Source organism: Dermochelys coriacea, chromosome 3, assembly GCF_009764565.3.
Source record: "Dermochelys coriacea isolate rDerCor1 chromosome 3, rDerCor1.pri.v4, whole genome shotgun sequence".
Taxonomy (NCBI): Eukaryota; Metazoa; Chordata; order Testudines; family Dermochelyidae; genus Dermochelys; species Dermochelys coriacea.
In genome coordinates, this window is record NC_050070.1 from 184,196,250 (window position 1) to 184,220,328 (window position 24,079).

At 39.9% G+C, this 24,079-nt stretch overlaps 1 protein-coding gene and 1 long non-coding RNA gene across 2 annotated transcripts in view; one reads left to right on the top strand and one right to left on the bottom strand.

Annotated features, from left to right (window-relative positions):
* The window catches only part of LOC122459667, a 1,177,620-nt gene that overhangs the window by 67,533 nt on the left and 1,086,008 nt on the right, over positions 1–24,079 (bottom strand). The window lies entirely within an intron of this gene.
* LOC119853209 (follicle-stimulating hormone receptor) overlaps positions 1–24,079 on the top strand; it is a 155,361-nt gene that overhangs the window by 53,175 nt on the left and 78,107 nt on the right. Inside the window, 1 exon segment of the mRNA XM_038395966.2 lies at positions 5,413–5,484. Coding sequence (XP_038251894.1) covers positions 5,413–5,484 — 72 coding nt within the window.

Sequence of the window (24,079 nt, forward strand, 5' to 3'; positions counted from 1 at the left end):
TCTCCAGGAGAAGATTCAATAGAATCCTTTGATTGCTGCCTTCAGAGCATGAGGCATGCCTCATGTGTTTAGGTGAGCTTATTCATGATCATTTGCTGCCTCCTTTCAATTCCCATCTTCTGTGTCAGGTAACTTTTTCATTGTCTGGGTGGTTTGCCTGTAGCTTCGGCATTTTGCTTATACCAGATCCTTTGGTTCTAGTTAGTTGTGTACTTGAGCTGTTTGTTCTTTCATTGTGACATGAAATTGTATATTGATTATTGTACATCATTTAGATTCTTATCAATAGTGCCTCTGAAATGTTTTAAATAACTACATCTAGATCTATCTGTGTTATATCCTGAATAAATCAACAAGTGAGGGTTCTTTTCCGCTCTGCACTGATCAGGCCTTAAATGGAACACTGTTGCATCCATTTTTCCTAAAAGACAGACCTTCAGTTCATAGGAAAGTAACTAAAATGATAAAAGGTTTGGGAAAACCTTTGAGAGACCTGAGCATATTCAATGCGAAGAAACTAAGTATGAGGAGAGACATAATTATACATAAAGACACAAAAGGATGTTACAAATAGAGCAGAAATCAATTATCCTCATTAGTCACAAGAACAGGTTTAGGCTGGAGTAGGAAAATATATGTTAAATATTATAACATTAACTATAAAAAAACAATTATGCAATGAAACAAGCTTCCACAGCAGACTGCAGTGTCACCATCAGTGGAGATATTTAAGGCTTGATTGAGAAACATACTGTATATTAGGGATGGTTTAGGAATAATGTGCCAGATTCAGATATGTTACATAATGTAAATCTGGAATTACTGGAGTCAGGACCCTGGAGAACCATTTATGGCTAATTAACTGATTTGCTGTGTGATTCTGGGCAAATCATTTCACCTCTCTGTGCTTATTTCTCCTCCCACATTTGCCTGTCTTGTCTATGCAGATTGTAATATATTTGGGGCAGGGATATTTGCTATGTGTTTGTACAGTTCCTAGCACAATGGGACTCTAATCTCAGTTGAGGCCAGTAGGCATTTCCATAATACAAATAATAATAAAAGCTTTAGTGTCACTAGAGTTTTTTCAAAACATACACCATATTAAATGAAATCAGAATCTGGCTTCTGATAAAATCTTACCACAATAACCCCAGATGACCTATTAAAGGTGTCTTCCAACTTGCAAGACTGATAGTTTGTATATGGAGGTTAGACACCATGATTTGCCTAACAAAAAAAAAAAGGACAACAAGTACCTGGACACTTGGCTACTCGTCACTGATTGTACTGAAAGAAGAAACTGGATTAGGAAACAGCACTCTGATAAATTGTCCCCATGACTCAAGTTTTATTGTGTTTTTTATATTGTTCCATTTCTTTTCTGATCCAAAAATCCTTTGAAGTCATTGGGAGTCTTTCTGTTCACTTCAATGGGCTTGAACTATGGCCATTAGTGTGTAGACTCTATTCATATAAACTTTTAAATTGCAAATTAGACACTTCACTAAACAAATATATAATCCAATTTGCACACACAGCTATTGTACAATGCAATTAATAAAAATCAACTAAGTATTGAAAAAAACACATACAGCTACTAAAAATAGTCCTGTAGCAGGAGCCCAAGTCAGCTGACATGGGCCAGCTGTGGGTGGTTTATTGCAGTGTAGACATGCCTTCAAAGTTATTTGCATCAATAAGATTAACTTTATTACAGCCTACTTAGGCACATTGGTTTTTAGAACAATTAGTCCTAAATTTTTCTAAGTGATGTTCAGGATTTAGCTATTAAATACCAATTAAATTTTAACAGCTCCAATACATTAAAAAACAGTCTGATTCTGGCATTCTTACTCACACTGAGTAGCACTTTACTCGACAAAATGACTTATTCAGATTTAAGTTGCAAAGTAAGGTCCTGATTCTGCAAACATTTATATACACTCAAGTAGCTTTACTCATATGAGTAGTGTCATTGAGTTCAATGGGTCTACTCACATGAATGTAGTTAAACGTGTATAATTGTATGAACCATGGGTAACTAAAGGGTTGCAGAATCCAGCTCTTAATTAGAGATATATACACATCTTGATGCTCTGCATCCATATCAAGAGGATTTGATTTAGAGCATTTCTATATACTGGCAAAAATATATATGGCTGTTCATACTGAACATGCCTTCTAGGGATCCCTAGCCAAGGAATTATTGCTACAAAGTGGTGTTTGGAACAGGTTTCAAAGTAGATCAAAGCTAAACAGTTCCCTAATTGGTTCAGCTATGTAACACTAAGCCAACTGGGTATTTTGAAGGCTTACATTGTATTTAGCTGAACTATGAAAGTCCAGACATAGCTTTGAATGAACTACCTTAACCGTGTTTTGAGGAAAGCTTTACAAATTGCCTAATCCAGGTTAGGCCTTTTCTGGAAGCTCTTTAATCCTTCAACATTTTCATAATGATCTCAGTGCCACAATTCTTATGCAATACTGTGTATGGAAGCTATTTCTGAACAGTTTCAATTAATAATAATAGGAGAATGATGAAATCCAAAATAGACTTAATCAATCATCTTTCACTAAATGAAAATATGAGAGGGCCAATTCATTCCTGGTATAACTCCATGGAAGTTAATGGAGTTAAACCAGACATGAATTTCACCCAAGGTATTTAAATATTGAACTACTTAAATTCAGAGATCTAAATGAGGAACCATATTCCACCAAAGATATGCAGCTAAATAGTAAAAATTTATTATAGTGGAATCCAGCAAGATAATATCCTTACCTGAGATTTTGATTAAAACAAGATCATCGTATGGAAATTCTACACTAATTACATAGCATAATGAGGACAGTAGATTCTGTGAATACTTGATGTGAACAATGGGATAGAAAGTCTCTCTAGCCTTGAAGTGCAGATCGTTAAAAGATAGGTATAAACTGCAATGGTGTACAGTAGGTAATATCAATCTAAGTTCCTGTTTCCAGCCCTGTACAGATGTTAAAATAAGGCAACATCAATGGAAATGAAAAGGTAACAGATTTAAAACAACCATTAGGAAACAGTTCTTGGCCCTGAGATGATAAAAGCAAGGAATTGCTATTAGGTGAGGCTGTTGAGCCAAAACCTCTGTGGTAATTCAAGAAACAATTAGATGTCATTCCTGGAGAAAAATAGACTGAGAGAGAGAATTGCATAGTTGACATACCTGTGTGTGGCTTTTTGATTAAAAAAGGTCCCTTTTTTTCTTTTATGGCCAGCATCTGTCTTTGTACCTGAAAGGGCTTGAGTGTGATTTCAGTTGCCAACAGCAGTTCTGGAAATAAGGATAAATTCCTTTACCAACACAAAAATTAGAAGTCCTTGTGGCATCTTAGAGACTAACAAATTTATTTGGTCATACGTTTTCATGGGCTAAAACCCACTTCATCAAATGCATGGAGTGAAACATACAGTAAGCAATATAAATATTACAGCACATGAAACCAGGACCCAATCCCTGCAACAAACCCCGTTGCAAACTCTGTCTGCATATCTATTCAAGGGACACCATCATAGGACCTAACCACATCAGCCACACAATCAGGAGCTCATTCACCTGCCCATCTACCAATGTGATATATGCCATCATGTGCCAGCAATGCCCCTCTGCCATGTACATTGGCCAAACTGGACAAGTCTCTATGCAAAAGAATAAATGGACACAAATCAGACATTAAGAATTGTAACATTCAAAAACCAGTAGGAGAGCACTTCAATCTCCCTGGACACTCAATAACAGACTTAAAAGTGGCAATTCTTCAACAAAAAAACTTCCAAAACAGACTTCAACGAGAAACTGCAGAAGTGGAATTAATTTGCAAACTGGACACCATCAAATTAGGCCTGAATTAAGACTGGGAGTGGATGGGTCACTACAAAAAGTAATTTCCCCTCCTTTGATACACCTTCTTGTCAACTGTTCAGAATAGGCCACTTCTATCTTAATTGAATTGGCCTAGTTAGCACTGACCCTCCACTTGGTAAGGCAACTCCCATCTTTTCATGTGCTGTAAAAGATATATACTGTATTTATAAGCTGTATACTGCTTACTGTGTTTTTCACTCCATGCATCTAATGAAGTGGGTTTTAGCCCACGAAATCTTATGCCAAAATAAATTTGTTAGTCTCTAAGGTGCCACAAGGACTCCTCATTGTTTTTGCTGATACAGACTAACATGGCTACCACTCTGAAACCTTTACCAACACACTGTATGATGTGTGCTCATTCCCTCCAGATCACAGCTGCTTGTCCTGGTTTTTAATGCATAATGGCCTATCAGGTAGTATTAAATAATCTTATAAACAGGTAATTTTAGCATAAATAATTCATTATTTTTTCACCACTATACATAATTACATTTGTGGGAAAAGCCTTTAATTAGGATAATGTTATTTATCCAAGGACCAGTAGATACCCCTCCTTTTTGTTTGTCAATCACTAAAGCACATTTCTGTACTTTCCTGTGTTTACTCTGCTAAAAGAGATGAACCTTCATTAGTAGAAGGGGCCTAAAGCAGTGCACTGACATTTATGTTCTTAGATTTTTTTTTCCAGAGGTCTGTTAAAAATGTATTAAAACATTCCCTGGGTCAATGTGGAAAAAAGTCTTCCATGAACCATGCAGTACTTTCTAAAGTTCTCATTAGTTCCACCACCATTCTGTGGAATACTCTGTGTAATTATCAGCACAAACTGTTAAACACAGTATTCCCTATAGAGTCCTAAAGTTACATCCACAGCAGATATTACCTGACACCCTATTGTCTGTGCACTTCTATTATTTAGGGTCAGATTGTGGCCTGACTTGTGTGCAAGGTACAGGGAGTATAAGGCAACCCTTTAGTTCCTTGTGTCAGTGACCCATCCCACCACTCACTGTACAGAAGGTGAATAAGGCCCCACAGAACCATTTCTTCCACCGCCACATGCAGGTAGGCGGGTGAGGGCAGGAGGGGATGGGGAATGTCTCCATCCCCTGCCTCACAAAGCATTGGACAGCATAGTTATCCAAGGTGTGGATCCAGAACTGTTTACTCCCTGCCAAAGCAGTGGAGACCAAAAGGGAAATTGTGACTCATTGACTGACATGTGGCCTCCTGGGATGCTTCAGAGGCAGCACAACAGCATGCTGCTCCTTGCTCAGGGTGAACTGTTAAAGCGTAAGGGCTATATGGGGTGTTATCCATACTGATGATGACAATGACAGCTCAGCATCTTAAACTATAAATTCTTCGGGGTAAAAATCTTCTCGCCTCTGTGTTTGTGCCATCCAGACAACAGTGGAACGACAATCCTGCCTGGGGCCACTGGGCGGTATTGTGATATACATAATAAATAATCAGCATGAATTTTCTTTATTTTCAGGAGATTTGTCCTCACCAAGGTGAGAGTCATTGCAAAAGGAGCTTTCTCAGGACTTGGTGACCTAGAGAAAATGTACGTATTGCATTCACTAGGAACCAAACTGTGTTATTTTAAACAGTGATTTCTTTTACTATCCTGTTCTGCAAGCAAGCCACTCTCTCTCTGCACTGCAGGGATATGTTTTTCATCTAGTTACAGATCTGTGAAAAATTGAAACAATAAAGATAAACCAGCATTCCAAAACAACATTGTCACAAATACATCTACAAGAAATAGTGTTTGGGCAAGGGTTGAGATCAGCACACAATGTCAGCATAATTAATGAGGAAAATGTGATAGCAAAAGTCCATGGCAATCTGAGAATTCTGTGCTTCATTACAGTATGTCAACTCAGAATCAGCACCGCTGTTCAGAACTATGGGTCAGCCAATTTCCCTTTCACCAGTGAATAATTGGACTAGTTTGCTGTATGTTTTATGGGGAACAAGGGGAGTTACTGATTTGTGCTGAGATTTTACAAAGCCACCCACAGGATAGAGATGTCCACTTCCTATTAATTGTAGTGTTCAGATACCATGATGAATAAGTACATATAATTACAGAGGGCTTGAGCTGTTATTAATCAGTCTGATTAATTATGAGTGTAATTAATCTGGTAAACAGGTGTGTAATGCACCCATTTCTGTACTATTTCTCTGACACAGCCTTGTTCCCAATGCACCTCCACCACTGGAGGAAAAAGAACAAGTAGTCTGTCCAGTGTTCTTTTGCTGTTGAAAGTCATAGACTCAGCTTATAAGAGCAGAAGGGACTATTGTGATCATCTACTCGGTTTCCCTACTTGGCTCCTGGCTTCTCACCATCCTCCTTGCCCCAGCTCCCAGAATATTGCCTCCAGCATGTTGTTCATTCTTACATGCAACCCTTTGACTTTCTCTTGAGACTAAATCCCTCTGCCCAGTAGTATTGTTTTGTTTCTCCAGTTCTCTAAGTATCACAGAGCCTATACTGGCAGACTCCCTGATTCATCAAGGCACTTAAGCATTTGCTTAACTCTAAGCATGTTGGTGGTACCATCCCAATTTAGCAAAACACTTAAAGGATATGCTTAATTTTAAGTGCATGTTTAAGTCCCATTGGAAGGAAAAAAAAGCCTATTTGATTGGCAGTTGTGAATTTTCTGTAACACACTGTAATGTGACTTCAGACCCTTAACAAAATAACGTGTATTTGATTTTGATTAAATGTGTTTCCCCTCTTATCTCCAATTCAACTCCCAAATGAAGTCATTATAAAAGCTTCCAATTCACCTCATGCAATTAGATTGGGTTCTTCATAAAAATAACATTTTTTTTTCTTTTAAAAGAGGATGAAATAGTAAATTGACTTTTTGACTACGAAGCAGTTACACATTTCTCTATAACAACCCACCAGTGCAGCCTCAGCTATGAAGTAGTAGAGGGACTACCTCTAAGGGTGATAGTGTAGCCCAGACTCCATGGCCTATTCAGTGTTCGTCTCTCTTTTCACACTGCCAGGGTGGATACCAATTAAGGCCAGAAGTGCTTTTGTGGAAGTGGACATCTGTAAACTAGGTCCTACACACAGACCATCATCACATTTCAATGTAAGTCACTGAACAGTGGTCACATAGTAACAGCTTTCAATCATGAAAAAAAGGGCTGAATTAGAACTGATACTGTATGTCCCATCTGCACCATAATGTGTAACTACCATCATGTTGGGGTATCTGATTACAACTCAGTAGCTCTTAACACATTTAAAATACTATTTGGTCTTATAGCTTAGATGAGATCCTCATCAGTGCTCATGTTCATGGTTCAGGAACATAGTTTAAACAAGGGCTGTCGATTTAATCGCAGTTAACTCAAAAAATTAATCATGATTAAAAAAATTACTCACAATTAATCACAGTTTTAATCACACTGTTAAACAGTTAACAACCAACTGAAATTTATTAAATATTTTGGGATGTTTTTCTACATTTTCAAATATGTTAATTTCAATTACAACACAGAATACAAAGTGTACACTGTTCACTTTATATTATTTTTATTACAAATATTTGCACTGCAAAAATGGTAAAACAAATAGTATTTTTCAGTTCACCTCATACAAGTACTTTAGTGCAATCTCTTTATCGTTAAAATGGAACTTACAAATGTAGATTTTTTATTACATAACTGCACTCAAAAACAAAATAATGAAAAACTTTGGAGCCTACAAGTCCACTCAGTACTACTACTTGTTCAGCCAATCGCTAAGACAAACAAGTTGTTTGTTGTTTACATTTATGGAAGATAATGCTGCTAATACTTCATATGCCCCTTCATGCTTCAGCCACCATTCTGGAGGATGTGCTTCCATGCTGATGACGCTCGTTAAAAAAATGTGTTAATTAAATTTATGACTGATCTCCTTGGGGAAGGATTGTATGTCTCCGGCTCTGTTTTACCCGCATTCTGCCATATATTTCATGTTTTAGTAGTCTCGGATGATGACTCAGCATATGTTAATTTTAAGAACACTTTCACTGCAGATGTGACAAAACACAAAGGAGGTACCAATGTGAAATTTCTAAAGATCGCTACAGCACTCAACCGAAGGTTTAAGAATCTGAAGTGCCTTCCAAAATCTGTTAGGGACGAGGTGTGGAACATGCTTTCAGAAGTCTTAAAAGAGCAACACTCCGATGTGGAAACTACAGAACCTGAACAACCAAAAAAGAAAACAAACCTTCTGCTGGTGGCATCTGACTCAGGTTATGAAAATGAGCATGTGTTGGTCCCCACTGCTTTGGATTGTTATCGAGCAGAACCTGTCATCAGCATGGACACATGTCCTCTGGAATGGTGGATGAAGTATGAATGAATATATGAATCTTTAGTGCAGCTGGCATGCAAATATCTTGCAATGCCAGCTGCAAAGTGCCATGTGAATGCCTGTTCTTACTCTCAGGTGACATTGTAAATAAGAAGCAGGCAGCATTATCTTCTGAAAATGTAAGCAAACTTCTTTATCTGAGCAATTGACTGAACAAGAAATAGGACTGAGTGGACTTGTAAGCTCTAAAGTTTTACATTGTTTTATTTTTGAATGCATTTTTTGTATATAATTCTACATTTGTAAGGTCAGCGTTCATGATAAAGAGATTGCACTGCAGTACTTGTATTAGGTGAATTGAAAAATACTATTTCTTTCGTTTTTTACAGTGCAAATATTTGTAAGTGTAAGTAAATATAAGGTGAACACTTTGTATTCTGTGTTGTAACTGAATTCAGTATATTTGAAAATGTAGAAAACATCCAAAAATATTTAAATAAATGGTATTCTATTGTTTAACTGTGCGACTAATCATGATTAATTTTTTTAATCACTTGACAGCCCTAGTTAAAACACAGTTTGGTCCACCTACACAGCAAGATTAAACCATGTTGGGAGGAAAACTGTATTGCAGTCAAGGAGCATCTATACAGAAGCTACTGGTGCAGATGGTCCCATAAAAGGGAACCTTATAGCAATACCCTGAGACATCTGTTCACCCCAGTTAGAGGGCCTGATTCTCCCCTGCTTTACTCCAGCTGCTTTACATCAGTGCATTGAACTCAATGAGCATTAAATTGGAGTAACACAATGGCTAATCTGACCTACTAAATTTTATTTCAAAGGATTTCCTGCACTGTTTAGTTGCTCATCACTTGAATGCAGCAAACGGTCATCATTTTGTATGGTCATGGAGTTTACCAGTTAGGAATAAAACCAGCTCTGATCATGCAGTTAGTTTTGCTGGCACTTCCTTTTCACAGGCTCTGCTGGTTTCCTTTTTTGTTTGGTATTTGAAGAATATTATTAAAGTCATTGGACTGTGAAGTGGCTTGCAAAGTGGGTTGTAAACTGTTTACATGGTCTTTAATTACTCATTTTTCAGAGTAGCAGCCGTGTTAGTCTGTATTCGCAAAAAGAAAAGGAGTACTTGTGGCACCTTAGAGACTAACAAATTTATTAGAGCATAAGCTTTCGTGAGCTACAGCTCACTTCATCGGATGCATTTGGTGGAAAAAAAAATTTAATTAATTACTCAGAAGCCATATGTCAGAGCTATATAAAGTGTGTCAATATTGAATTTGGTGTCTGTGACAAAGTGGTGATTTATTGTTAACAAAAAATTATATATGGAGATGAGCTCAGTTGAAAATACATCTTTGTGCTTTTATAACTCTGGGGGAAAAACTGTTTATAACAAAATACCTTTGAAAATAGAAGTGAGATTAATATGTAAATGAGACAAATCAACATCAACAGGGATGTTGTATATGCAGATGAGCAGTCAAGCAGCTATAATATGAAATAGCTCACAAATCATAAATATAACCCATATATCATTCATTACAAAATTCATGATAACACAGGGACAAAAAATATATATAATCACATGATATATTTGCATATAAAAATAGAACCCTGAATGAAAGCCTCTTTTCTCACACAAGATCATGCACAAAAAAGAAGATTAAAGCAAACTGAAGGCTATTTAAAGGAAACAGCTATTAATAATGTGATATCTTAATATGGTCAAATTTGGTTCGCCTGATGTATACAAATTAGATACTTTACTATACTGTACATACTATGCTTACATGGAACTGAAAGATTAAAAATCAAGAGACTGACTAAATTTGCTGTGTATATTAGTGAATGAGACATGTAAGGGAAAATCAGATTTCCCACAGCCTAAAAGATCATTTTAATTTATTTACAATGTGTCTATTAGAGAGATTGTCAGAACCATTTGTAACTGTGCTTTTGAGAATGGGGTTGGTCTTAAGGCCCATAATTTAGCAGGTAATTGCCTACCTTGGACACCAGTTTACCTGCTATTAGAAGTGGAGCTGCCACAGAGAGAGGGCCTGCCAGTATACTGAAGTATTCTGGGAAACTAGGGCAGGGAGAAATAGATGGTCTTCCAGAAAATCTGGATAAGAATCCTAAGTCTTATACTCTCATGCAGACTCAAAAAAAGTTTTGATTAGGGCCATCATACCTGTATTTAGCAGAAAATTAGGGATATGAAGGAATTTATTTTCTCACAAAAGGCTATTTCAAAGAACAAAAGATCTAAACAGCAGCCTAACCAGCTTGGAAACGGGTGACCTTCTCACTAGCTGCTCTCAAGCTTCTCTTCTGCTGTGTCTCCACTTTAATTTAGTAAATAGGAATACAGTCAAGAACATTAGTTATACCAGTTACACCTTTTTTTCTGTTCCACTTCTAGCTAATAGGAATTTGTCTGATCCTATAAACTCCTTTCAGAGTAGCAGCCGTGTTAGTCTGTATTCGCAAAAAAGAAAAGGAGTACTTGTGGCACCTTAGAGACTAACAAATTTATTTGAGCATAAGCTTTCGTGAGCTCACTTCATCAGATGCAAACTCTTGTATGTGTGCTGCTGCTGACCTAGATGCACTATAAGCTATTTACTTAGTGTGGGCTGAAAATTTCTTAGTTAGAAAGAGAGAAAATCTGAGGCATATAAAAGAAGGTTCTCTTTGCAGTGTTCTCTCTATAATCTTTACTCATGTTTCCAGAGTTTAGCATGGCAGGGGTGCTGAATGTAGATGTGACAATGCCTAGTCTAACCCCAAATACCATAGTTGTTTAGAGGTAATTAGGCCTGATACTAAATAGTTTACCTGAAGTTGGGAGGGAAATGCTAATGGGTAGTTAGCCTTTTGAGTTGCGTGCTCATGCTCGTTCACTCTCTTTGCCCCTAAATCTGAAAGTTGGAGATGTACTGAATTCTCTAAACACATATGGTAAGTAAAAAAATCTAAGAGTATTTAATATAAGTTGTCTGTGATGATATAATTTAATATTTTGTTTAATGAGACTGGAAGAAGAATGGATGCACTTTTTTATTCAAGGAAAAATGCAAATGAGCGATAGAAATGCCATGGCAGTGATATTTAGAAAACTCAAAATCAAATGACAAGCTTATATTCAGTACTTAAATATTCAATATTTAAGTGTCACTGGAGACCTAGAAGGAAGGCACTCTGAGAACCTAGATCATTCTGTTAAGTGCACCTTTGTTTGGAGAGACACTGTGATCAGATCTCTCTGCTGTGATACTGAAAGTGCAGGGTCATGACTTTGTTACCCCATTCAAGCATCTATGACACTTCCTCTGGGTACCCAGCACAGTGAGTTACCTTGTTGCTCCCCTGCCTCCAGTGAGAGAAAGAGAGAGAGTTATGTCTGTGCTTACCTGGGTGTCAGCTCCCTGACATGTCCCAGTCTGTTAGCCACCCAAACAACCTCTTCAGAACAATGTTAGCTATCATTTTGCTTTGCAGGATAACAATAGTTGCACCTGCGTCCTTGAGCCTCTTTGGAGCATTCCCTTGAGATATCCAGCCCTTGTTACTGGCTACTCACAGAAATACCAGATTTGCTATCCTGAGCGGGACAGTGCACACAGCAGCTTGTTTGATGCAATTGAGCATCAAATCCTATATAAAATCACAGCACTGAGATATATTTAGAGTGAAAACTATCATAACTTCATTATCAAAGGTTAAGATTTAAGAGATAGTGAGTAAAGATAACAGAAACCCTATAAAACAAAACAATATGTTTCCTAGAGACTAAACTTAACTCTAACAGACTAACCATCTATCTAAAGAAGTTTATCATACCCCACATGTCTTTTGCAGTGTTTCTAACCAAAGCTGATTGGGATCCTGTTTTCATGAATGTAAACATGCTATCTATTTACTTCCTCAGGTGCAGGATAAAATGGTTTCCTGTTGCCTTCTCTTTATAACCTCCAGAGTCTTTTGTTTGTCCCCAGAGTCAGGATGACTCACCATGGTTTATCCCTGGTGTGGTGACTCTGACTCACGTTGACTTTGTATGCAAACAGGGCTTACAATGCTTCATTTACATGTGATTATATACCCTTTTATGTGACAGAAATTTGTTCATCAACCATGCTTTGTTCAGACTTTTAGGAACCTATTATATATCTATATATATATATCTACACATAACTTCGTACATGGTATCTGTGCATACATGTCACAACAATATTAATGACCCATTGTGACCCTATTAATCATTAAAGACCTCACACAGTGTTTTTTATACATAAATATTGTAGCAGTATGCTAAGGGTAGTCAGTTTGTCAGGCCTGTTAAGAGTTTCTATGGAACAGTGAACCTTTTGCCAGCTGGTACCAATGGGCCTCTGTGCCACAGCTTCATTCTTCCCTAAGACATGATCCTTTGAGAATTCATAGCTCCTCTTTTGTAAGACTAATGTTAAAGCATAATGTTTCATTTCACCATCCACTCTTTGACCTATGATGGAATGAAACACCATTCCTCTTTTGTTCAGTCCAAGACAAACTGACCCAGGTGTGTGACTATGTTCTATGACTACATGTTGCTGAGAAGGAAAAAGCTTTATTGGGATTGTTGGGGGATGGGAGTTTTTTAATGATTTTAGGAAAGATTGTTAGGGGCTTATTCCTTCACACATTTACTTCCCTGGTCCTTCTCACATGAACAGAAAGCAACGATACCCAAAGTCCAAAGGTGCAAACAATTTGACATTTATTGGGATGAACTTCCAGCAAACATGATTCCAGTTTCCTTCCTTAGTGTCCCCCTTCCCAGCTCTGACACCACAGAGCCTTACCTGTGTCCCTGTTCCTGTTCCAATTCCCCCCCGCCCCCACTTACTTCTTGATTGACCGCAGACTATATAGTAAAACTTGAGTTCTGCTTAGCTATACCTTAACCAATTATTTTACTGAAAATTAACTAACATATTGTAACATGATTATTTAACCAATTATATCCCACCACGTTAATTAGTTTACACCCAGCAAACTTAATTATACAGCAGACAGAAACAATCACAGAACCAGACAGAGATTATACAAACAAACAATAGGGAAATGGGGACTATAGTGATAGAACAACACTGAAATGAGTATGCTTGCCAGACAGGATACTATCAAACTAAATTTCCTTTTACATCTCCTAGGCACTTCTCTTTCTCTGGAGGTGATAAGCATTATCAGGACAGGATTGTATTCCTAACAGCCCAATAGCACCTTGTTTCGATGTCACTAGTTTGGAATGTGAGGATGTGGCCATTTGCTTCCCAGCTTATGGCTGCCTCTGCTGTTTAGCCAAAGGCCTTAGCCTAAGAACAGGGCCTCAGACTGTCACAGTAAGAAAAGGCCCTTACACCGGCAGACAGTGATTTTGATTCTTTCTTTTATACCTCTATAACTAGCTAAGTGATAAGAATTCACCTAAATTCTTAGAGTATAGGCCTTTACAGACAGGCCTGAATATCTGTGTCCTAACAAAGATTTTCTAAAAGTTCCTGAGGGATTTAGGAGTACAGATTATATTGGAGGACGTTGGACGTATATAATGGGAGTTGTGCTCCTAAATCTTGAAAATCATGAAAACCTCAGAGCTCAAGGGAGCTGCCAGATCAACACTCCTCAAGATTGAAGTCCTCTTGTCTATAGAACAGACAGTGGCAATACAAGCACTGGTTTCTCTTCATCTCCCCACTAATGTCCTTCACCTGTAGTCTAGAGGTACCATCTGTGAATAAGAGGCTAATTTTGTCACTAGGCATATTCAGTCCTTTTAGCTTCTCTGCTGGGACTACCAACAAAGTGACAATTAGTGCCATATTTCATGGTGACTTATATTGATCTACTAGGAACAAGACATGACTGAGACCACCAATTTATTTTATATAAGGCAAGTAAGCAGCTGTACAGTGCTAAGAACTCACGATTTGAGGACTTCGATAGCTCGGACATAGGTGAGAGGTTTATCGCAGGAGAGGGTGGGTGAGATTCTATGGCCTGCGTTGTGCAGGAGGTCAGACTAGATGATCATAATGGTCCCTTCTGACCTTAATATCTATGAAACTTTATGAAACTTCCATCCTGGCTGAAATTTGAGTTATCCAGTCTCCCATAAATGTTCATTCCACAAGATATGAATCCCAAACTCACTGAAGTTGAGGACTCTTTCCACTGATTTCAGTGGGCTTTAGATTAGACACAACTGCATTTTTTAACCAAAAAAAATTGTCTAAAACCAAGTGATTGCTGAATCAAGGCATTAAATGGCAAGTTTCATGATGACAATGTGCCCACTTATGTGCTTATAATTAGGCACATGCTTAAGTACTTTACTGAATATGAGCCTAAAACTCTCTAGTTTTAAGCATTTCTACCTTGGCTGTAAAACGCTTGCCATGGCTGGAACTTGACACACAGGATAGTGTCACTAGTAATAAGTTCTCTTTTTTTATTTATTTAGCTTTCTTGTTTCAAAGATTATCAGTTGTAATCAGTTGCAACTTTACACAAACCCAGCATGGGCTTATAGTTAGTGGCACACTTTTGCACTAAATTCAGTGATGTATGTCCCAAATAAGGGATAGAACATACATCATCAGGCAAGGATGGGCAGCCTGAGTCTGGTGCTATCAAAAATGCTTCAGTTTTGGAAATTGCAATGTTACCAGTCCTTTTTATTTTTCCTTTGGAATTTATTGTGTACCTCATCTTTTGATAGTGGTGGGGCAGGTGAGAAAGAAAATAGTAATTTGAATTATTTTGAGGACTTTTAAAACATGAACGTAACAGAGACCCCTGGAAACTGGTTCTAGATAGCAGAGACATTCTGGACAATTATGGTCCCTCTGGACCAGGGATCTCAAACTCAAATAACCACGAGGACCCCATGAGGACTAGAACATTGGGCCAAGAACCGCATCACTGAAATCTTTTCATACAACGATACAAAAGTATAGTCAAAAATTTAAAAAATGAAGAGTAATATAGTATGCTCTTAAAAGTCAATGTATTAACTTTTTAAAAACTGTAATGTGAAGAGGGGTTTTAATAAAATATAAACACCTATAACTATTCCTTATGTGGTCAGTAACACTGATGATGATCTACACTAACAGTCTATCAACATAGCTGTAATGGCAGGAACTTTTTAAAGTAACTATTCATACAAAATAAGTTGCCACTTTTAACAAACATTCTTCCTAACTACTCACTGCAAAGAATCATACATGCTGAACTTCATACCTCAGGCTGCTCATCTAGTCCATGAGGCCCTGCCCCTGCCCTGCCTCTTTCCACCCCTTCCCCGCCCCCATTCCAACCCCTTTCCCAAAGTCCCCATCCCAACTTCTCCCTGCCCCTATTCCAACCCCTTCCCAAATCCCCACCCTGGCCCCTCCTCTTCTCTGCCTCCTCCCCTGAGAACGCCAGGTCCCTGCTCCTCCCCCCTCCCTCCTGGAAAGTCCTAAGTGCCGCCAAACAACTGTTTGGCAGCGGGAAGCATTGGGAGGTAGGCGGAGGAGAGGGGACGTGCGGGAAGTGGCTCGGGAGGAGATGGAGGGTGGTGGGGGGTGAGAGGAGCTTGACTGCCAGTGGAGTCGGCCCCTATGGCGGGCCGCAGAAAATAACTCAGCGGGCTGCATGTGGCCTGCGGACCATGTGTTTGAGACCCCTGTGCCGGTCTTTGAAAAAAGGCAGAATATGGATTTGCAGGAGCTGTTGTGATCTATCAGGTAAATGTGCATCCACAAAAGTATTAAACACCACAAACTGTACGGGAGAGAAGCTATATATGCGTTCATAGAAAAATATATAAAGATCATGCTTTTCACAATAAATATTCAAGGGTTTACCACCATATGTGTTATATTCTAGTTTACCTTGTTGGAGGTTTTGTGTCATTTTCTGTATCATGGGAATAGCTAGAGATACAAATAAGCCTGCTACTGCATTTACATGAGTCTAAATATGCATTTTCTCTCAGACAATAGAGAACTATGTTTTTTTTAAAAAAAGTAAGGACTTTTACATTAATCAACAAAAGAGAGGAAATTCAAAGTTAAAACTGACATGCCAGAGACTGAATGTCTCATGCGTCTGATGATGTAATATGGAACCTTTTATGCCTCATTCACCATCTGGAATGCAGTATAGGTCAGCAGTGACTGAAGATTGCTACCATCCAATAAATATTTGATCATCTGTGTCTCATGAATAAGCACAGATCTTGGTCCTGTTCCTCCTGGTGCGATTCAACATCCCAAACTACAGCATCACAGTTGCAGTTTGAGTATTCAGGCCAAGGACTGAATGGGCAGAAGGACTGAACATTCTCTTCTGAAACCTACAAGTGACACTTCCTCCTCTAATCCCTAGAGATGATACCTCTGATTCAGGCCTGTAGTTCAATAGCAAAACAATGTAAGGAAGCGTTCATTACTACTATATATATATATACACACGTACATACATATATACGTACATACAAACACAGAGGCATTGTATTTGCTCTGTTAGATAAACAGTGTCCTGTATTGCATGCACACACACAGATGATCGTAGAATCGTCACCTCCCCTGACACCACACACTCCCCTTTGAAGTTTATTCCTATATTGGCTGGGTGAATGGCTATGCTCCACTTTCCCAAGAGTTCCACAGTACACTGTCAGTGCAAAACCTAGACTGAGATTCATTTTGCTGCTGCTTCTCAATGTGATTGGATTTGGTTGAGTTGTATTTTGATCAACCTTAAATTCTCAAGATGTGGGCTCACTACCAATAATGCTCTGTCTCCTGCTCCTGCAAATACTCCTTTTAGGATAGTTATCTTAAGTTTTCTGCATGTTGTTATCTTAATTAAGTTTATTGTCTAGGATATGTGAATAAAGGATATGTGCTGTATTCTAAATGCAATCAATAATGGATTAAGACTATCTTTTTAAAATTTTAATCTGTAGAATGCTTGTGCTACAACACCACCTGGGTATTCTGCCTTTTCTTGCCAAGGCCTATCTGTGGGAGAGACCTTGAAGTTTGTGTTACTCTTGTCATTCCTCACAGACATACAGAAAAGTGAACTGCTCTTTAATTACTAGTGCCAGTAACTCACAATTGATGTCCAAGAGCAGAGATTTCAGTCAGAGTATTATAATATCCCCATAAATACATAGGTATCTGTAATTTTCACTCCATGCATCTGAAGAAATGGGGATTTTTACCCACGAAAGCTTATGCCCAAATACATCTGTTAGTCTTTAAGGTACCACTGGACTCCTCATTGTTTCAGTAAATACATAACCGCTCCACCATCCTGATCTTCATGCTTTTGCTAACTTTTGGAGTGAACGGTATTAAAAATAAAATAATGTTCCTTTAAAAATAGAGTTGAATACAGTAAATGTAAAATCAGTTCACAATGTCAATACTATTGTTTTTTCCATGTTTTACTTTAAAAACATCGACAATGAAGCCCTGATCGCAATATTATGTTTGTATTTTCATATGTAAATTAAAGCACATATTTCCATTTTTTTGAATTTTAATTTCATAGTTACTTCCGTATGATTATGTATTTTGCTACTGCTACTTGCTATCTGGATAAAATATATTTAGAAAGAAATACAAATATGTTTTGCTATTGCTTTCTTCTATTTAGCAAGAATGACTGTTTTGTTTTAATTTTTAGTAGTGTCATAATTTAATGTTCTAATACAAAGCTGACAGTAAAAATTGAAGAGTGTTTGACAGAAAAATCACCCAGAACATAATTTATGGTTCCTATTTTACGAACTTCACGATACAAAAACAGGTAGCCAGAATAGGGGACACTCACCTTCCTGTGTGTATGATGAATACATTCCCCCAAATGTAGCTAAAGCTGTTTCATGGATTGTTGTTTTTAAATCTTCCCAAAATTCCCCTTCCTTCTCTGGTAGTGATTTCCTATGCATACTGAGTTCAGAAGCCTTCACAAATTCCTGGCATTTCCTCTGATTTTTGGTGTTAGTAGTGTTGATTTTGGGTTTGCTCCTAGGTTTCGCTATATGTAATTTCTTGGCTGTAACTTTCACTTTGCTAATAATCAGAGTGTTCAGTGTCACAGTCAGTACTGAGGAACATGCAAGTGTTCTGTACTGAGGGTAGGTCTTTCCTCCTGACAATAACAAAGTCTAGTTGGTGCCAGTGGCCTGATCATGGATTTCGCCAAGACACTTTTCCTGTAAAATATGGATTGGTAATGCACATTTGATTTTGAGCGCAGAATTCAAGAAGTTGTTGACCATTCTTATTTATCTTGCCGATGCCAAAATGTCCTAGGCAGTCTTGCCATGAGTTGTTGTCTGTGCTAATCCTTGCATTGAAGTCACTCAAGGAGGAAAAGTTGTTGAGTTGATGGTATTCTTTTGATGAGTTGATGCAGAGAGTTGTAAAACGTATCCTTCTCCTCCGGGCTAGATTTGAGTTTTAGCATTGATAATGTTCACAGAACCGATGGTCACCTGAAATTTAAGTGAGATAATACTCTGCTCTGACTTCCCCATGGGTGTTTGTAGGACCTTTACCCATTTGTTTCTCATAGCAAAACCGACACCATTTTCTTCGCTACTTTTACTTTGCCAAAAGAAGGTATAATTGGCCTCTTGGACAGAACGAGCATTTGCCAGTCTTGTTTCCTGGAGTGCTGCAATGTCAAGGTTGAGACTCTACAGCTCACGGTCTATTAAAGCAGACTTCTGTATGCTGCTTGTGTTTTGTAGGTCATCAACATCTATCAATCCTGGGCACATGGTCCTGACATTCCAGCTTCCAAGCCAGAAAGGTCTTGGTTTCTTATTTTTGCCAGGTGCAAGGTTTCTGTCCTCCTTCCAACTTTTGGTCTAGCCCCATGCACCCCATGAGGCAGACAGACAGTGGCGGGTCACGACCTAACTGTCCAGGAGCTGCCCAGCTTTGTGGCGGGCCATGGCTGAATGCAATGATTCCTCCCACTGTCCAAGGTGACCTCCTCTAGACAGTCAAGTGAGAGCTTATAACCCGTAACTGCCACCTTCCATGCTACCAGAAAGGATGGAGTTCCCTTTCCATGTAATGTGGCTGCAATAGCCTGACCAATTAATATGGAGGTGCTGCTTTGCCCATGTGTCAGCGTTCCCCTCCCGACTTCACTGGTTTGGACCAAAGGAAGGGTGGGAGTTGATACATTTGGAGCCAGCTATGATGAAGGAGTTGCCAGTGCAGAGGAGATATTCCATCTGCCTGCCTTTCAGGGCTCCACTCCTAGATTAGTTGTCAGCCACAGCTGAAAGGCCCAATCTGACCTGCATGGATGCTGTTGGCAAATACACTGAGTGAATTTGCTCACCCGCCTTTTGATGGCATTTCCTCCATCAGGGGTTCCACTACCCTCCTCAGGCACTCATATGCTGAACTGTTGGCACTTCCTGAGGTTTCTGGGTTAATTAACAGCCACCCAGTACTCAGCGCTGATCAATACAGGTTGTACTCCTTATGGTCAGAGCGGTAGCAGGTTCTCAATTCTGACTTCATTAAGTGGAGTGGCAGGTAATTATTCTACCATTATTAGTAAGGTGTATTTTGATTGTTCTATAAAAGAGACTCACTGGACAAAATTCATCCTAGGTGTAAATTTACTGACTTCAATGAGTGTACAGCAAGAATGAAATTAGCCCACTGTGCACTTTAGCCAGTCTCAGAACAGCTTACTCATAAAATAGTTTGTTTAGATTTTTGGGACAGTCTAGGCAACTGTTGGTCACCTAGATCATGGTGTATGCATAAGAAGTCTAGTCATAATCTGCTTATGGCTGACAGCCCAATTTGAGAGTGACACAGCTTGTTACAAGTTACACAGATCCGTGTATTGTCTGAGTTGGAATCCAAGATATAGCACGCTGCTTTTTTCTTTCTCGCTTTGCTTCCATACTCTGAGCTGCACTCAGTGCCAGATACTGCCTCCGGATTGGACAGGATTCTGCACATTCCTCCCAGCTTTCTACATTGATGTTGGACAACTTCATATAATTTTTACACACATCATGGTGCTGCCATAAAAAGAGACCCTGCTTTCTAGAGCCATCACAAATCTCTCTGTATAAAATATTGTTGGGGATATTGTCTCCTCCATTGTTCTGATATGACCAAGCCATTGCAACCTCATCTGCTTAATAATGGTTTCTAAATGTGTCTGTCTTGTGTGCTCCAGCACCTCTGTGTTTGGTATTTTGTCTTTGCACTTTATTTTCAGGATCTGGTGCAGGCATCACAGATGGTAACTGTTCAGTTGCCTTATGTGCCTAGCATATATAGTCCCTGTGGGACAGGTACATTATGTTTTGTCTGTAAAGCACCAGGCACATTGCTGATAATCTATACCTAATAAATAATAATAAAATATAATATAATATATAAAAAGTACATTTAAGAATAGACTATTTTTAAGGTTTACTTGGCTGGCTTGCACAAATTCTAGTTGTTATGGTTTAGAATGAAAGCAGTCTGATATGTTTAACAAGGCAAACTTACGAGTTTGAAATTACAAATTAGCAGGAGAATAATGTAAAATATTGACAAATACTACTGTCTGTGCACTTTAAAATATATTCAGCAGCTTATTAGAACTTACTTATTGACACAGAGTAACAGACCAGAAGTCTGTCTAGTCTAGGATCTTGTTTCTGACAGGTTTCAGAGTAGCAGCCGTGTTAGTCTGTATTCGCAAAAAGAAAAGGAGTACTTGTGGCACCTTAGAGACTAACAAATTTATTAGAGCATAAGCTTCCGTGAGCCACAGCTCACTTCATCGGATGCATTTAAATGCAAATGCATTTAAATGTAAATGCATCCGATGAAGTGAGCTGTGGCTCACGGAAGCTTATGCTCTAATAAATTTGTTAGTCTCTAAGGTGCCACAAGTACTCCTTTTCTTTTTGTTTCTGACAATGTCTAATACCAGTTGCTTCTGATAAAAGTGTGAAGCCTTGTATTGAACCATTAGGGAATTACCTGTCCAGAGGGAGAAGTTTTTTTCCTCTAATTCCCCATCATTTGTGGCTGGTTTGTGTCCTGAAGCATGAAGATTTATATGTTTATAAAATAGTTTATTATGAGAAAAGATAAATAGGATAACCCCAATTTCCTTCTCTATTCTTTTTTATTATGTTGTCTGTCCCTTCTTATAAGGGCAGCATTCTGCGAGGTACTGAACACTAACTCTGGCTCTGATCCAGCAAAACACTTTAAGCATATATTTAAGTACTGTTGTTGACCTCAATAGGCCTACTCACGTGCTTAAAGTTAAGCATGGGGCACATGACTTACGAGAAGAAGCTGCTGGAACTGGGCTTATTTAGTCTGCAGAAGAGAAGAGTGAGGGGGGATTTGATAGCAGCCTTCAACTACCTGAAGGGGGGTTCCAAAGAAGATGGAGCTCGGCTGTTCTCAGTGGTGGCAGATGACAGAACAAGGAGCAATGGTCTGAAGTTGCAGTGGGGAGATCTAGGTTGGCTATTAGGAAACACTATTTCACTAGGAGGGTGGTGAAGCACTGGAATGGGTTACCTAGGGAGATGGTGGAATCTCCATCCTTAGAGGTTTTTAAGGCCCGGCTTGACAAAGCCCTGGCTGGGATGATTTAATTGGTGTTGGTCCTGCTTTGATCAGGGGATTGGACTAGATCAGGGGTCTCAAACTCAAATGACCACGAGGGCCACATGAGGACTAGTGCATTGGCCTGAGGGCCACATCACTGACACCCCCCATTTGCTGCTCTGGCCCTGCCCCCACTCCATCCCTTCCATGAGACCCCACCCCTGCCCTGCCTCTTCCCACCCCTTCCTGCCCCCATTCCAACCCCTTCCCTGAAGTCCCCACCCCAACTCTGCCCCTCCCAGCCCCCAGGGGGTTCAGAAGGGGTGTGGGGTGTGGTGAGGGTTCAGGGCATGGAGTTGAGGTGCAGGAGGGGTGCAGGATATGGCAGGGAACTCAGCACATGGAGTTGAGGTGTGGGGGGCAGGAGGGGTGAGGAGTGTGGCAGGGGGTTGGGGTACATGGTGCGGCAGAGGGCTCAGGGCAGGGAGTTGGGGTGTGGGGTGCAGGAAGGGTGAGGGGTGCAGCAGGAAGTTAGGGTGCAGAGTGTGGCAGGGGGCTCCGGGCAGGGGGTTAGGATTCAGGACAGGTGTGGGTGCAGCAGGGGGCTCAGGCATGGAGTTGGGGTGCAGGAGGGGTGTGGGATATGGCAGGGGGTGGCCAGGGAGTTGGGGTGCGGGGTGCAGGAGGGGTTTGGGGTGTGGGCTCCAGCCTGGCGCCGCTTACCTACAGCGACTCCTGGGTGGCAGTGGTGCACACCGGGGCCAGGGCAGGCTCGCTGCCTGCCTGCCCTGGCCCTGCGCCACTCTGCTTCGCTCCAGGAAGCAGCTGGAACGACGTCCCTGGGGCGGGGGGGGGACACAGGGCTCTGTGTGCTGCTCTTGCCGCTCCTCCAGGTACTTCCCCCGAAGCTCCCATTGGCCACAGTCCAAAGGTGCACACAATTCGATATTTATTGGGGTGAACTTCTAGCAAGCACGATTCCAGTTTCCTTCCTTAGTGTCCCCCTTCCCAGCTCTGACACCCATAGAGCCTTACCTGTGTCCCTGTTCCCATTCCCCCCCCTTAGCAAAACATGATCCCAATTCCCCACCCCCATTCCCTGTTCCCATTCCCCACCCACCCCTTACTTCCTGATTGACTGCAGACTATATAGTAAAAATTGAGTTCTGCTTAGCTATACCTTAACCAATCATTTTACTGAAATGTAACTAACCAATCCTAACATATCGTAACATGATTATTTAACCAATTATATCCCACCACCTTAATTAGTTTATAACCAGCAAAATTAATTATACAGCAAACAGAAACAATCACAGAACCAGACAGAGACCATGCCAATAAACAATAGCAAAGTGGGAACTATAATGACAGAACAATACAGAAATGAGGATTTCACAACTACATCTATAAAGACATAAGGTTTTCTGTGTCTATTGATAAGTGAGTTCTTACTGAACAGAAAACTGTCAAACTAAGCTTCCTTTTACATCCTCTAGGCTCTTCCCTTTCTCTGGAGGTGATAGATCAGATCACCTTTCTAACAGCTCCAGATTGCCTTATTTCCGGGTGACTAGTTTGGAATGTGAGCATATGACCATTCGCTTCCCAGGTTATGGCTGCCTCTGCTGCTTAGCCAAAGATCTTAGCCTAAGAAGAGGGCCTCAGACTGTCACAGTAACAGAAGGCCTTACACCAGCAGACAGTGATTTTGATTCTTTCTTTTATACCTCTATAACTAACTAATTGATAAGAATACACCTAAATTCTTAGAGTATAGACCTTTACAGACAGGCCTGAATATCTATATCCTAACAGTTCCGGCCGCTTCAGGGAGCGGTGCAGGGCTCATGGCCACAGGGTAGGCAGAAGGACGGGAGGGCACGCGGGAGGTTTGCGGGCAGCATGAAAGGACCCGGCGGGCTGCGACTTTGAGACCCCTGGACTAGCTCATAGAATCATAGAATATCAGGGTTGGAAGGGACCTCAGGAGGTCATCTAGTCCAACCCCTTACTCAAAGCAGGACCAATCCCCAACTAAATGATCCCAGACAGGGCTTTGTCAAGCCTGACCTTAAAGACCTCTAAGCAAGGAGATTCTACCACCTCCCTAGGTAACGCATTCCAGTGCTTCACCACCC